The 15,896-nt window shown below is 42.9% G+C and overlaps 1 protein-coding gene across 1 annotated transcript; it reads left to right on the top strand.

The window, feature by feature from the left end:
• Positions 1-3,579: 3,579 nt before the first annotated feature.
• cd5 (CD5 molecule) lies at positions 3,580-15,196 on the top strand. Its single transcript, XM_083655474.1, has 6 exons — positions 3,580-3,751; positions 9,176-9,574; positions 9,805-9,948; positions 11,705-11,755; positions 13,841-13,903; positions 14,084-15,196. The coding sequence occupies exons 1-6, from the start codon at positions 3,685-3,687 to the stop codon at positions 14,158-14,160; spliced, it is 801 nt and encodes a 266-aa protein (XP_083511600.1). The 5' UTR covers positions 3,580-3,684; the 3' UTR covers positions 14,161-15,196.
• The last annotated feature ends 700 nt before the right edge of the window (positions 15,197-15,896 follow it).

Raw genomic sequence — 15,896 nt, 5'->3', positions numbered from 1 at the left:
GAAATTATTCAAACAAATGACATGCGCCAACATGCACAGCATCACAGTAGCTACAACTATGAAATTATCTTATGTTATTTAGTTGTTTAGTTGTGAAGATATTTTCTGAGATAAATTTATCTCAGAAAATATCTTCACACAGAATATTATTAACCATACAAGAGCTACAACGCTAGCATCAGCATGAAGCCACAGCCATCCACTCCAATGTCTATAAGCTAACGTTAGCATGACTGTCACAATAACAATGCCTTCACTTCACAGTTACATTAAACAAAACCACACATCACTGCTTCATTAAACCATTACAACAAACAATACCTTGTTCCCAATTCCAGCTAGGCGCTTTTGATTAGATAAAGAACCGTAGGTTGAAGAGCGACATGTGTTTTGCGACCGTCTGTTTAACTTTTTCATGTCAATTCACTTCCGGCCGGTGAGCACACCTTACGTCAAGTAGCGTAGATACAACATCACTACGTCCGCTCTAAGTTTCAAAATAAAAGTACCATATGATACAAAAACGGCGCCATCAGAATTTAGGTTTACAGGAAGCGTGTACCTTAATAAAATACCTTCACAGGAGTTACTGGGGGGGTTCGTACACTCTGACTGAGTTGGTTTCTTCCATGATGCGTCATCATGGGAAAAACCAACTCGACGGGGGAAAGAGGGGGGTTTCGCTGCAAGCACTGACTTGAGAGGCTGTTCATAACCTCAGGGGCTAGGAAAGAAACATCCGGGGCTCTAAACCCGGAAGCCCAGGGCTGACGACGCCACTGGTGTGGATTCATGTATATTTACCTGTATATATTTACCTGTCCTTCTGTATACAGTGTGGATTCATGTATATTTACCTGTCCTTCTGTATACAGTGTGGATTCATGTATATTTACCTGTCCTTCTGTATACATTGTGGATTCATGTATATTTACCTGTCCTTCTGTATACATTGTGGATTCATGTATGAATGGGTGTATGAATGGGTGAATGTAGAATATCTACTGATTGTAAAGCGCTTTGGATAAAAGCGCTATATAAATGCAGGCCATTTACCATTTACCATTTATATTTACCTGTCCTTCTGTATACAGTGTGGATTCATGTATATTTACCTGTCCTTCTGTATACAGTGTGGATTCATGTATATTTACCTGTCCTTCTGTATACAGTGTGGATTCATGTATATTTACCCTTCTATATACAGTGTGGATTCATGTATATTTACCTGTCCTTCTGTATACAGTGTGGATTCATGTATATTTACCTGTCCTTCTGTATACAGTGTGGATTCATGTATATTTACCCTTCTGTATACAGTGTGGATTCATGTATATTACCTGTCCTTCTGTATACAGTGTGGATTCATGTATATTTACCTGTCCTTCTGTATACAGTGTGGATTCATGTATATTTACCTGTCCTTCTGTATACAGTGTGGATTCATGTATATTTACCTGTCCTTCTGTATACAGTGTGGATTCATGTATATTTACCTGTCCTTCTGTATACAGTGTGGATTCATGTATATTTACCCTTCTGTATACAGTGTGGATTCATGTATATTTACCTGTCCTTCTGTATACAGTGTGGATTCATGTATATTTACCTGTCCTTCTGTATACAGTGTGGATTCATGTATATTTACCCTTCTGTATACAGTGTGGATTCATGTATATTACCTGTCCTTCTGTATACAGTGTGGATTCATGTATATTTACCTGTCCTTCTGTATACAGTGTGGATTCATGTATATTTACCTGTCCTTCTATACAGTGTGGATTCATGTATATTTACCTGTCCTTCTGTATACAGTGTGGATTCATGTATATTTACCTGTCCTTCTGTATACAGTGTGGATTCATGTATATTTAACTGTCCTTCTATACAGTGTGGATTCATGTATATTTACCTGTCCTTCTGTATACAGTGTGGATTCATGTATATTTACCTGTCCTTCTGTATACAGTGTGGATTCATGTATATTTACCCTTCTGTATACAGTGTGGATTCATGTATATTTACCCTTCTGTATACAGTGTGGATTCATGTATATTTACCTGTCCTTCTGTATACAGTGTGGATTCATGTATATTTACCCTTCTGTATACAGTGTGGATTCATGTATATTTACCTGTCCTTCTGTATACAGTGTGGATTCATGTATATTTACCTGTCCTTCTGTATACAGTGTGGATTCATGTATATTTACCCTTCTGTATACAGTGTGGATTCATGTATATTTACCCTTCTGTATACAGTGTGGATTCATGTATATTTACCTGTCCTTCTGTATACAGTGTGGATTCATGTATATTTACCTGTCCTTCTGTATACAGTGTGGATTCATGTATATTTACCCTTCTGTATACAGTGTGGATTCATGTATATTTACCTGTCCTTCTGTATACAGTGTGGATTCATGTATATTTACCTGTCCTTCTGTATACAGTGTGGATTGATGTATATTTACCCTTCTGTATACAGTGTGGATTCATGTATATTACCTGTCCTTCTGTATACAGTGTGGATTCATGTATATTTACCTGTCCTTCTGTATACAGTGTGGATTCATGTATATTTACCTGTCCTTCTGTATACAGTGTGGATTCATGTATATTTACCTGTCCTTCTGTATACAGTGTGGATTCATGTATATTACCTGTCCTTCTGTATACAGTGTGGATTCATGTATATTTACCTGTCCTTCTGTATACAGTGTGGATTCATGTATATTTACCCTTCTGTATACAGTGTGGATTCATATGTGAAGTGGGATTTTGAAATAGCTGGTTATTTCAAAACAAAACAATTTTCACGTGTATATTTTGACGATGCATGTACAGTAGGCAATGATTTACATTCTCTTTTCAGACTGCTGGCTTTTTTCCATTGGTGTCCATTGCATTCCCACTCTAAACCCGTCGAGTGCTTTTACGACGATGACTCAAAAACTCGTTCAAAAAGTGATTTTATTTTACTCTAAAGTCACAGAATCATTTCTCTTCACCTCCTCCTCCTCTCTTCACCTCCTCCTCCTACTCCTTCCTTCTTTCTCTCATTTGCTTTGAAGGGAGGAAATGTGCACTTTTGCACAAGCTGCACCAGTAGGCAGGGAAGAAGTGATTCACTGTATGAGAGAGAGAGAGAGAGAGAGAGAGAGAGAGACAGACAGACAGACAGACAGACAGACAGACAGACAGAGACAGACAGACAGATAGACAGAGACAGACAGAGACAGACAGACAGAGCGAACCAGAGAGACAGAGACAGAGAGAAACAGAGAGAGAGACAGACAGACAGACAGACAGACAGAGGGACAGAGACAGACAGACAGAGGGACAGAGACAGACAGACAGACAGAGGGACAGAGACAGACAGACAGAGCGAACCAGAGAGACAGAGACAGAGAGAAACAGAGAAATAGAGAGAAAGAGAGAGAAACAGAGAGAGAGAAAGAGAGAGAAATAGAGAGAGAAAGAGAGAGACAGAGAGAAACAGAGACAGAGAGAGAGGGGTGGGTGAGAAGTTCTTACACCCCTGCACGTTTCCTCTCTCATCAGTTGTGCTGTTGTTGGCGTCACATTGTGTCGTCTTCTCTCGCTCTCTCTCTCTCTCCCTCTCTCTCTCTCTCCCTCTCTCTCTCATTCCTCCACTTGTCGTTTGGTGGTCTGTCTTTCGGTGATGGAGATCAGGATGGTCCTGGTGGTCCTGGTGGTCTCAACTCTCGTCCTGATGACAGTCGGTGAAGGTGAGTGCAGTGTCTTTTCAGCTTCATTTGATAGAGAACAGTAGAGAGCAGGCAGATACGCTTCCGTAGAAGAGGAACAGAAGATGATGACATGAACGAGGTCAAAGAAGTTGACTGGGAGTAGAGTGTCGCAGTAACTGACTAAGGCATCTATAGTCAACAGCAATATCTTTCCTAGTATTTTTGCTCTTCACCCACGTCACTTTTAATATACATTTTTAAATTAAAGGATTCGATGAAACTTTGTTTATTATGATAAGATGGTTGCTACTATTATGATAATGGTTGGTACTAAACGTAATGCAACTGACACTTTGGGTCACGACCCCTCGGCACAACATACCGGCGAATAAAATACCGTTACTCGACATATTTGGAAGCACGGGGAAGTCCAGCAGAACTCCCCACAATGCCCGTTAGCATGTGGGAGGATCACGCTATTCCCACCAGTTCCCTTCTGCCTGAACAGGCGCCCCGACCGACCAGAGGAGGCGCTAGTGCAGCGACCTGGACACATACCCCCAATCGGGCTTCCCGACCACAGACACAGCCAATCGTGCCTGTATGGGCGCCCGAGCAAGCCGGAGGTAACACGGGGGCGCGAACCTGCAACCCTTGTGTTGGTAGGCAGGGAATCTACTGCTAAGAGAATCTAAGGATTTGTACTCTTTAAGTATTTTTATACTGCTATACTTTTGCTCTTACTTGAGTAATTTTATTAATAGATGTTCTACTTGAGGTGTAGATAATCAAATTAGTAATGATCCTCATCCACATGAGTTCAGAAAGCTCAGTTTCATTGAACACTGCTGATAGCCGTAGCTAAATGGATGTGATTGTGATGTTGCTGCTGAGCAGCTTTAGCTCGTCTGGCAAAGCAGAGAATCATCAAACTGAGCATCCCTGCTGCATCTGAACCAGCTGTTCAGTATGAAAGACAAGACAGACAAAGACAGGGACAGCTTAGGTCAAAGGGAAGACAGACAAAGACAGGGACAGCTTAGGTCAAAGGGAAGACAGACAAAGACAGGGACAGCTTAGGTCAAAGGGTTCCCAAACTTTTCAGCCCGCAACCCCCAAAATAATGGTGCCAGAGGCTGGCGACCCCCACGACCCCCGGAGCTGGTTGAAGCATAACATGCACTACATAGAGTCAACAAAACAAAGAAAACCTAACAATCCTTATTATAAAAGGGAGCATGTGGGCAATGTTTCTCTGTTCTCTCTCTGTTTACATTTTTGTCCCACTGATGATGTCATCAGTGATGTCATAAATCACTGATGCTGTCACAAGTGATGTCACTTGAGCAATTGTGCATTGTGACATCACTGATGATGTCATCAGTGATGTCTTCAGGGTTTACATTTTTGTCCCACCGATGATGTCATCAGTGATATCCTAAGTCACTGATGATGTCATCAGTGATGTCATAAGACACTGATGATGTCATCAGCGATGTCATAAGACTGATGGATGTAAACTTAAGGGGCACACACTCACACCCGCGCGAATGTAAACAATTATATTATATTATTTTGTGAGCAACACACACGCGCAGCCGAGCTGCGTATGTGAGCTGCAGGGCCAGCTCGGCGAGCTGCAGGGGCGGCGAGCCTAGGAATCGAGCGTGTAGCGTGCCAGATACCTAGTTATGGTTCAAATGTGCTATTTGTCAAGTCAAGTCAACTTTATTTATATAGCACATTTACATACAGCGGCAGCCGAACCAAAGTGCTTCACAGGCGGGGGAGCAAAGTGCACAAATATAAATAGGTAAAGTGCAAAAATACTAATTGAAGGCAACATAATACAAAGTGCATATATGATGGCAATTAAAATCAGAAAGATAAGAGACTAAAACAATAAGACAATAAAAGCAATAAAACGATAAATACCAGGGACCTAACGATGGCTAAGTAGGGGGGAAATGTATTTGTATTTCACACATTCTGTACTTCACACATTATTTAGGTCAATTTCACACATTCTGGAAATCTCGGTGTCCTCTCCGGGAGGTCCTGACCCCCACTTTGGAAATCACTGCCGTAGGTCAGAGGTTCTCAAATGTTTTTCAGCCAAGGAGCCCTTACAAGATAGAAAATATACCGGGACCCCCTCATTCTGATTTGTGATTTTGGGCTAAGCCTAATTTTTTCCACGGTAACGTGCTTGACTTTTAAATGGGTTTGTTAGAATGTAATCCATGAACCATTTTAGATTTAAAGCATAAAATATTTTCGTTGAACTATGAAGCTTTTGCAAAAAAAACAGGTTTTTATTTTTTATTTTCCTGAAAACTTTTCGCAGACCCCCTGGCAAAGTGCCACGGACCCCCATTTGAGAACCACTGCCTTAGGTAACACTGGTAACGTGCTGCATGTGTGAAATGTATTTGGGTAAATAATTAATATAGCCTACACATTTAAAAAGTAACACAAATGTACTTTTATTTGAGTAGGCCTACCTTGAGTACTTTTAAATAGGCTACTTGAGTAAATTCCTGGACTAGTACTTTTACTTGAGTACATTTTCACTCAAGTAACAATACTTGTACTTGAGTAGGATTTGTCAGTACTCTTTCCACCTCTAAAAAAATGGACATGCCGGGAATCCTCTTGTGTGAAAGGTGGAATCTACAGGTTCACTACCCCTGCTCCCGTACCAAGCTGCGGCTTACTTCAATGTTGCAGTCCCGTGGCGTCACTTTCAGACATTGAGGGAAGTTCTGCTGGACTACCCGACTGTCTAAAAACAAGGAGAAGGCTAGCTATCACATTGGTATAGCGCACCGCAGGAGGCTAGCTTTCACGTCGGTAGCGTGCCACAGGAGGCTAGCTTTCACGTTGGTAGCGTGCCGCGGGAGGCCAGCTTTCACGTTGGTAGCGTGCCGTGAGAGGCTAGCTTTCACGTTGGTAGCGTGCCGTGAGAGGCTAGCTTTCACGTCGGTAGCGTGCCGTGAGAGGCTAGCTTTCACGTTGGTAGCGTGCCGCGGGAGGCTAGCTTTCACATCGGTAGCGTGCCGCGGGAGGCTAGCTTTCACATCGGTAGCGTGCCGCGGGAGGCTAGCTTTCAAGTCGGTAGAGTGCCGCGGGAGGCTAGCTTTCACGTCGGTAGCGTGCCGCGGGAGGCTAGCTTTCATGTTGGTAGCTTGCAGCGGGAGGCTAGCTTTCACGTCGGTAGTGTGCCGTGGAAGGCTAGCTTTCACGTCGGTAGCGTGCCGCGGGAGGCTAGCTTTCACATCGGTAGCGTGCCGCGGGAGGCTAGCTTTCACATCGGTAGCGTGCCGCGAGAGGCTAGCTTTCACGTCGGTAGCGTGCCGCGGGAGGCTAGCTTTCACGTCGGTAGCGTGCAGCGGGAGGCTAGCTTTCACGTCGGTAGCGTGCCGCAGGAGGCTAGCTTTCACGTCGGTAGCGTGCCGTGGAAGGCTAGCTTTCACATCGGTAGCGTGCCGTGAGAGGCTAGCTTTCACATCGGTAGCGTGCCGCGGGAGGCTAGCTTTCACATCGGTAGCGTGCCGCGGGAGGCTAGCTTTCACATTGGTAGCGTGCCATGGGAGGCTAGCTTTCACATTGGTAGCGTGCCGCGGGAGGCTAGCTTTCACATCGGTAGCGTGCCACGGGAGGCTAGCTTTCACATTGGTAGCGTGCCGCGGGAGGCTAGCTTTCACGTCGGTAACGTGCTGCGGGAGGTTAGCTTTCACGTCAGTAGCGTGCTGCGGGAGGCTAGCTTTCACGTCGGTAGCGTGCTGAGGGAGGCTATAGCTTTCACGTCGGTAGCGTGCCGCGGGAGGCTAGCTTTCACATTGGTAGCGTGCCATGGGAGGCTAGCTTTCACATTGGCAGCGTGCCGCGGGAGGCTAGCTTTCACATCGGTAGCGTGCCGCGGGAGGCTAGCTTTCACATTGGTAGCGTGCCATGGGAGGCTAGCTTTCACATTGGTAGCGTGCCGCGGAAGGCTAGCTTTCACATCGGTAGCGTGCCGCTGGAGGCTAGCTTTCACATTCGTAGCGTGCCGCAGGAGGCTAGCTTTCACGTCGATAGCGTGCTGCGGGAGGTTAGCTTTCACGTCGATAGCGTGCTGAGGGAGGCTAGCTTTCACGTCGGTAGCGTGCTGAGGGAGGCTATAGCTTTCACGTCAGTAGCGTGCTGCGGGAGGCTAGCTTTCACGTCGGTAGCGTGCTGCGGGAGGCTAGCTTTCACGTCGGTAGCGTGCTGCGGGAGGCTACCTTTCACGTCAGTAGCGTGCTGCGGGAGGCTAGCTTTCACGTCGGTAGCGTGCTGAGGGAGGCTATAGCTTTCACGTCAGTAGCGTGCTGCGGGAGGTTAGCTTTCACGTCGGTAGCGTGCTGAGGGAGGCTATAGCTTTCATGTCGGTAGCGTGCAACTGAAGGCTAGCTTTCATGTCGGTATCACGCATGAATGAGAACGGGCCAAGGGTTCTGCTATGGTAAATGCTTATCGGTGGTGGATGAGTTGAGTTCCCTCCCCCTCCCTCCCCTAATATGTGAAGCGCTCTGAGTATCTAGAAAGGCGCTATAATATGAATCCAATCCATTATTATTATTATATTCCCTGGAAACCAAAACTAAATATGTTTTGAGTTTGTCACACCATAGAAAAATGTGTTATAAAGATTTTAATGATTAAAAATGTCAGCAAGTAGGCTATACTCACTTCAAACCCAAGATCAGAAAACAGTATAACACACAAATGGCTATATTTAGGATTTTGATTTAAACTAATGTCTAGAACTTTTACATGCTTACGGTTTCCAGTGTCTTTAAAGAACCATTTCCCGGTGCTTTTGAGAACCATTTTTGTTAAGAGTGCTTGTCATTCAGTGCCACTTAGTGTGGCTCAAATAGCATTTTTCCACAAATTATGTGATTCATTTATCAAATAAATCATCTTTTCCATCAGAACTAGGCTACAAAGAATCTCTGGGCTCTAATAGGCGTAGCCACCAAAAATGGACGCTAGGCCTAGTTCTGCTGGATCCGCATAATGTATATGAAGATGAGTACGGAAGACACGGGTCATGGAAAATAGATTTTTGGGGGGATGTTCATTTTTCCACAACAGTGGGAATGAGGCCAATTAGAGAGAGTGCGAGTGTATTCCATCTATCCAGGTCTTCTTTTATGTTGTGAAGTCATGGAGTAAAATAATTTTGATTGGATATAGAATATGCATGAATATATTCGTATTCATATTTCTTTATTTGTGGCTGCCCACTGCTCCTCTACGAAGGTTCCTACAGTTAGAGGATAGATTTCCCCACACTGGGAATAAAATAAATAAATAAAAAATAAATATTTTTTAGAGTGATAGGCTATTCCAGCCAGATACAGGTGTTCTGTAGCTGCACACATGGTGATTTTCCTCTGTATAGTCCACGCTAAATATCATGTACCTCTCTCCCAGAATCCAACTCAAAACCCACTGACGCCTCGACCACCAACCACACCCAACCCAACAACTGCAGCTGTCCCTATAGGCCTTCCGCTGCTGACCCGCTTCCGCACAAACCCCCCCGTCCTGCCCTGGGCATCTTTACAGTCACATGGCAGCCGGGTAAATCCTGCAAGGGAGCGGTCCTAGTGGTCCACCTGTCCCTTCTAGCCTCCCCTGAATCCCCATCGCCTCAACCTGTATGCTACAGTACTTCTGGAGAGCTCAAAGCTCTTCTGTCAGAGGTGTGCAACAGCAGGACCAGAAACTGTACGGGTGAACCGGAGCTGAGACAAGGGACTCTAATACGGGGCTTCAACATCAGCGGAGATAATAACACCATCTGTAACACACTGATGGTCCACTGCACAGGTTGGTTTACTCTGTATGTGTCTTTGTTTGTGTGGGAATGTACCAAGTAGATTTTATACCCAAGTATTTTGTCAGCATTATTTTGTAAAAAAAAAAAATGCATTGTGTGTGCGTGCGTGTGTACGCGTTTGTGCGCGTGCGTGCGTGCGTGCGTGCATGTGTGTGCGTGTGTGTGTGTGCGTGTGTGTACGTGTACGTGTACGTGTGTGTGTGTACGTGTGTGTGTGCAGTGCGGGCGGAGCCTCCAGTGGTGCCAGATGTGCGAGGGGAGCTGCACAGCTACAAAGTGTGTGTGGGTCTGCTGTGCGTCCTGCTGCTGCTCCTGCTGCTGATCCGCTTCACCAAGCCCACTGTCACTGCCCTGCAGAAGAGACGTGAGTGTGTGCACACACACACACACACACACACACACACACACACACACGCTCGCAGCACACACACACACGCACGCACGCACACACACACACACACACACGCACACGCACACACACGCACGCACACGCACACGCACACGCACACGCACACGCACAGTCGCACACACACACACACACACACACACACACACACACACACACACACACACATACGCACATGCACATAATATGCCCATGCCCACACATTTGCAGGCCATCTGCCTACTTAGTGACCTGAAAATAGCTTCATCTTCAGATTAAGACTATAGTGCCAGATTAAAGATTATGCTGTTTGTCAAACTGTCAGAATAGAATAGAATCGAGATAGAATCGAATAAAATCTAATACAATACAATACAATACAATACAATACAAGACAATAGAAAGTGTAGCCTACTGTTTCAACATAAAACAACTTGGTTAAAGACGACAAGAAACGGGTCTCAGACATATGTGACATATCAGACTGGAAACAAACATTGCTCTCACTGAAACATTGCAGAGAGGCGGGACATAGTGCGTGGATAATTTGATTTGACTGTTCCGGGGACTGGAGTTGACGTTGGCCAATCCTGGCGCTAGTATGATGTGTTCAGCCTCCAAATGGAGTGGGATTCAGTGTATAGATCCGCATAGAACCGGGCAGCTGGCTGCCTCCGTGCGGGCTACCGTTTCCAAGCCGAGGCAAGAGTGCTGCCTGCCGGCTTGGAGCGTCGACTAGCTGCGGTAAATAAAATATTCCTGTAATGCGAGTTTAACGAGCCAGTTACATGTCCTTTGCATTCTACATTGAAATAAGATATTACCTTTTTTTTTTACATACTTATTGGCCAAATATATTAACATTTATGTGTTAGAAAATTCTGCCCATGTAGGCACTAGGCAGCCATCTTGCCTGCTCAGAATTTTCTCCTCCGCAATGATGATTGATTGACAGCTGTCATGCTGTGATGATTGGTTGAAATAGGGTAAAAGTTTGATAGTACTGAATTACCTCAGCATACTGTAGATTACAGTTATGAATGAAATCCTGAAAAATGAACTTTTGATGTGAAAAAATGTGAAAAACTAAAGACATTTGATTTTTGTCTCCGTCTCCGTCTTTAACGTAGAGTATAATTGGGCCTTAAGGCTCTCCATGCGATTCTCCGTGGATGTACCATTGAGCTATATTAAATATATATACAGTATAATATAAATATGTCGATGGGATGTACGCATACAGAACAAATAAAAAGAAACAATCTGTAGTTGGAACAACTGCCCTCGAGCAGAACAGCTGTTCACTTCTACGTCCAGAATGTCCAGAATGATATGCGATTTGCGTCATTCTGACACGGAAGTGCTGGAATAAAGTCCAGAGCAAACATGAAGACAAGATAAAGGCTGCTCGTCTATACAAAGCCTCCCCTAAATAACAAAAAGGTTCAATGTGCCTTGTGGTTGTTGTGGGAGTTGCATGGCAGATCTATTTGACTACCCTGTGCGTCGACAGATGAGGAGAAGGGGTTTATATATCATGTGCTTTATAAATTATCGTGTAGATTTTGAATGAGAACAGCCTGACTGTTTATTCCTAATATCTGCAATAAATCAACTTTCAGATTGGAAGAAAAGCTGATTTTCCTGCTTTACTGCCCATGCAACATTTGAAATGATTGATTTTGGTTTCTTTGTTGATTTGATGCATTGTTGCTGTTGCTGTTTGTCAATGCAGTGTCAGATAGGAGACAGAGCCGCTGGGTCGGACCTACACAGAGTCAGAGTGGTGAGTCACGCACGCACGCACAGCGCACCTCCTACACACACGCACGCACCTACACACACACACCTACATATCTACACACACACACACACACACACACACACACACACACACACACACACACACACACACACACATTTTATAAAACCATATACAACCAGGACTGAATTTTAAATGCTCCATAACGTCAGCCTGGTCACCAGAATAAAATTGTACGTTTCTGCAATCGTTGAATATCATGTCTCTATATATGTTTATATCAACGTCACACACATCGCTCTGCTATTGAAATAGATATAGATATAGAGTGTGATATTGAAATAGATATAGATATAGAGTGTGATATTGAAATGGATATAGATATAGAGTGTGATATTGAAATGGATATAGATATAGAGTCTGATATTGAAATAGATATAGATATAGAGTGTGATATTGAAATGGATATAGATATAGAGTCTGATATTGAAATAGATATAGATATAGAGTCTGATATTGAAATAGATATAGATATAGAGTGTGATATTGAAATGGATATAGATATAGAGTCTGATATTGAAATAGATATAGATATAGAGTGTGATATTGAAATAGATATAGATATAGAGTCTGATATTGAAATGGATATAGATATAGAGTGTGATATTGAAATAGATATAGATATAGAGTGTGATATTGAAATGGATATAGATATAGAGTCTGATATTGAAATAGATATAGATATAGAGTCTGATATTGAAATAGATATAGATATAGAGTCTGATATTGAAATGGATATAGATATAGAGTGTGATATTGAAATAGATATAGATATAGAGTGTGATATTGAAATGGATATAGATATAGAGTCTGATATTGAAATAGATATAGATATAGAGTCTGATATTGAAATAGATATAGATATAGAGTCTGATATTGAAATGGATATAGATATAGAGTGTGATATTGAAATGGATATAGATATAGAGTCTGATATTGAAATAGATATAGATATAGAGTGTGATATTGAAATGGATATAGATATAGAGTCTGATATTGAAATGGATATAGATATAGAGTCTGATATTGAAATGGATATAGATATAGAGTGTGATATTGAAATGGATATAGATATAGAGTCTGATATTGAAATGGATATAGATATAGAGTCTGATATTGAAATGGATATAGATATAGAGTCTGATATTGAAATAGATATAGATATAGAGTGTGATATTGAAATAGATATAGATATAGAGTGTGATATTGAAATAGCGTGGTGGCCAATAAAGGTCTTGTGGTCGGGGTGGATGGAGGCCGTAAACACGTGTTGGAGTCCCAGTCATGGTGACAGCGTTTCAACCCTAAATCACATTTTAGGTTTTTGCGATTTCTAGGATGACTTTACCAGTAATCAACCCACTTTGTATCATATATCATCTGGGTAATATGAGCACATGTGCAGTGTTTTTAAAGCCATGCTTTAAGCCGAACCCAAACCATAATCCTAACTTTAAACAAGTTGTGTTGCTTCCCTAAACAGAACAATGTTGTTCAAGTTGTTTTATTTGCATTTAACTTTGGAAAGGGAAAACACGGTTTTCCAATGATTAATTAACCGCAATTTTGTTTCAAACCTCTGTTGAGATTGTAGGTTTGAAGCAACGTAAAATGTTGCCGTTTAGAAACGTATCTTGCCGACATTTTGTTTCAAAATGATGTTGATATGATATTCTCCCTGCTGCAAACACAATGCTCTCTCTCCCTCCCTCAGTATCTTACCACCCTGCTGCAAACACAATGCTCTCTCTCCCTCCCTCAGTATCTTACCACCCTGCTGCAAACACAATGCTCTCTCTCCCTCCTGCTGCAAACACAATGCTCTCTCTCCCTCAGTATCAAACACAATGCTCTCTCTCCCTCAGTATCAAACACAATGCTCTCTCTCCCTCAGTATCAAACACAATGCTCTCTCTCCCTCAGTATCAAACACAATGCTCTCTCTCCCTCAGTATCAAACACAATGCTCTCCCTCCCTCAGTATCAAACACAATGCTCTCTCTCCCTCAGTATCAAACACAATGCTCTCTCTCTCTCTCCCTCCCTCAGTATCTTACCACCGAGGGAAAGCACTTCAAAACGACGAAGGAGAAAAGAGATCATCCTACCCCGGTAATGCACGCACGCACACACGCACGCACGCACGCACGCACGCACGCACGCACGCGCACACACACACACACACACACACACACACACACACACACACACACACACACACACACACACACACACACACACACACACGGTTGTATTGGGAGAGAAACTGACTTTGTGTGTGTTGTGTCTCAGCTCTGGAGCGACTGACGGTCAGTGCCAGCAGAGAGCCTTCATCCAATAGGAACAGTGGCAGTGCCTACAACTGCTGACATCATCATCATCATCATCACCACCATCATCATCATCATCGTTGTTTTGATTCAGGAATTAATCAACCAATCATTCAAGATCATCACAAACTGATCATATCTGACAATACTGCGAATAATGATGAATCATTATTTTCTGGTGCATGTACTTGCATTAGTGTATCACTTACAAAATGCTGACATTGCCCCAGTGCTCAATAATAGGACAGCCCATTCCCAATGTGACTCTTTTTGTAAAGTCCTTCTATAGGTTTGGAGCAGCAGGGTAATTAATCCAACAGACAAACCATAACTGCAACCTGCAAACCATAACTCTATAACCGTACCCAAGTTGTTTTAGATGTCGAAAGGCTTTTACACACCAAGAAGACACACAAAGAATAGTATAGTAAAGTAGGAGTGTAAACCCATTTAACTCCATTTACTCAATTTCAATTCAATAGAATTTAGCCTGATGTGAATCTTGATCACATTAATTCATAATATGCATCACAGTTAGTCGTATCAAACTGACTTATATGAGGATGATCGTCTTTTATGGGGGGGGGGGGGGGGGGGGGTATATTTTCTGTGATTTTTATTCATATTTGTTCAGGGTTTGCCCTCCTTTTTATTTACCATTAAACCACTGCCTAATAGTAGCAAGCAATTTTATGTTTCGCCATTTTTTCCTAACCTTGCAAGCAAGCTGGATTTTCCCCTTACTGTACCGAAAATAAACCGAACCGTGACTTCCAAACCGAGGCACGTACCGATCCGTGATTTTTGTGTCCCGTTACACCCCTAGTAGATTGTGCGCCCCCACCTTCATCACTGGCATCATCATCATCACTCACCACCACCTCCGCATTCTGCAGCCGCACTGATGCGAAGATTTGCACAGCATATGGATTCAACAGCATCTGGATCAATATGACTTTGTAACAAAATGCTTTCACATGACATTTATGATCATCTTTCTAGCGTTGGCTATTGAATTACTGTATGTCTAATATTTTACATCTTTTTTTCATGCTATAAATAAAGTTTGTATTTGACCTGGATTGTGGGCTTTGAAGTAGGTGAATGGAAAGTTTCTCGCAGAGAGAGAGAGAGAGAGGGGGGGGGAGAGAGAGTGAGAGACGAAGGTGGTTACTCAGTGCAGTCATGTGGTTTCCTCTGCCGTTGACACCAGCGTCCTGTTTGTTTTATTTCTGTCTTTCTGTCTCTCTCTCTTTTCACAGTGTCTCTCGCTCTCTGCTTAGATACCTACATCTATTTTGTTTTTACTTTTTTAATCTCTTCTTTGCTTCTTTTGTCTCCTCCCTTCTTTCATCTGTGTCAGTTTGTCTTTTAGTCAAATCAGGCTGAGAGGAGAAGATGCCTCTGTCTCCGTCATTCTTTCATTCATCTGTCCCTCACATACAGTCACTGTTTCATTCATCTGTCCATCACATGCAGGATGACATCACATGCAGTATGACATCACATGCAGTATGACATCACATGCAGTATGACATCACATGCAGTATGACATCACATGCAGTATGACATCACATGCAGTATGACATCACATGCAGGATGACATCACATGCAGGATGGCATCACATGCAGGATGCAAACACCAACATTTGTGTGATGATCAACTCAATCGCATAGAATGAAATGGTATTTTACGTGTAAAGCGATGTCTCTGTTTTTTTTATGTTATATATATATATGCAATCATTTCCAATGCAAGTCAAAGGTTTAAACTT

The sequence above is a fragment of the Poromitra crassiceps genome (assembly GCF_964638095.1).
Source record: "Poromitra crassiceps genome assembly, chromosome: 19".
Taxonomy (NCBI): domain Eukaryota; kingdom Metazoa; phylum Chordata; class Actinopteri; order Beryciformes; family Melamphaidae; genus Poromitra; species Poromitra crassiceps.
The sequence above is the reverse complement of the archived record's forward strand: the minus strand, read 5'-3'. Positions and strand labels throughout refer to the sequence as shown.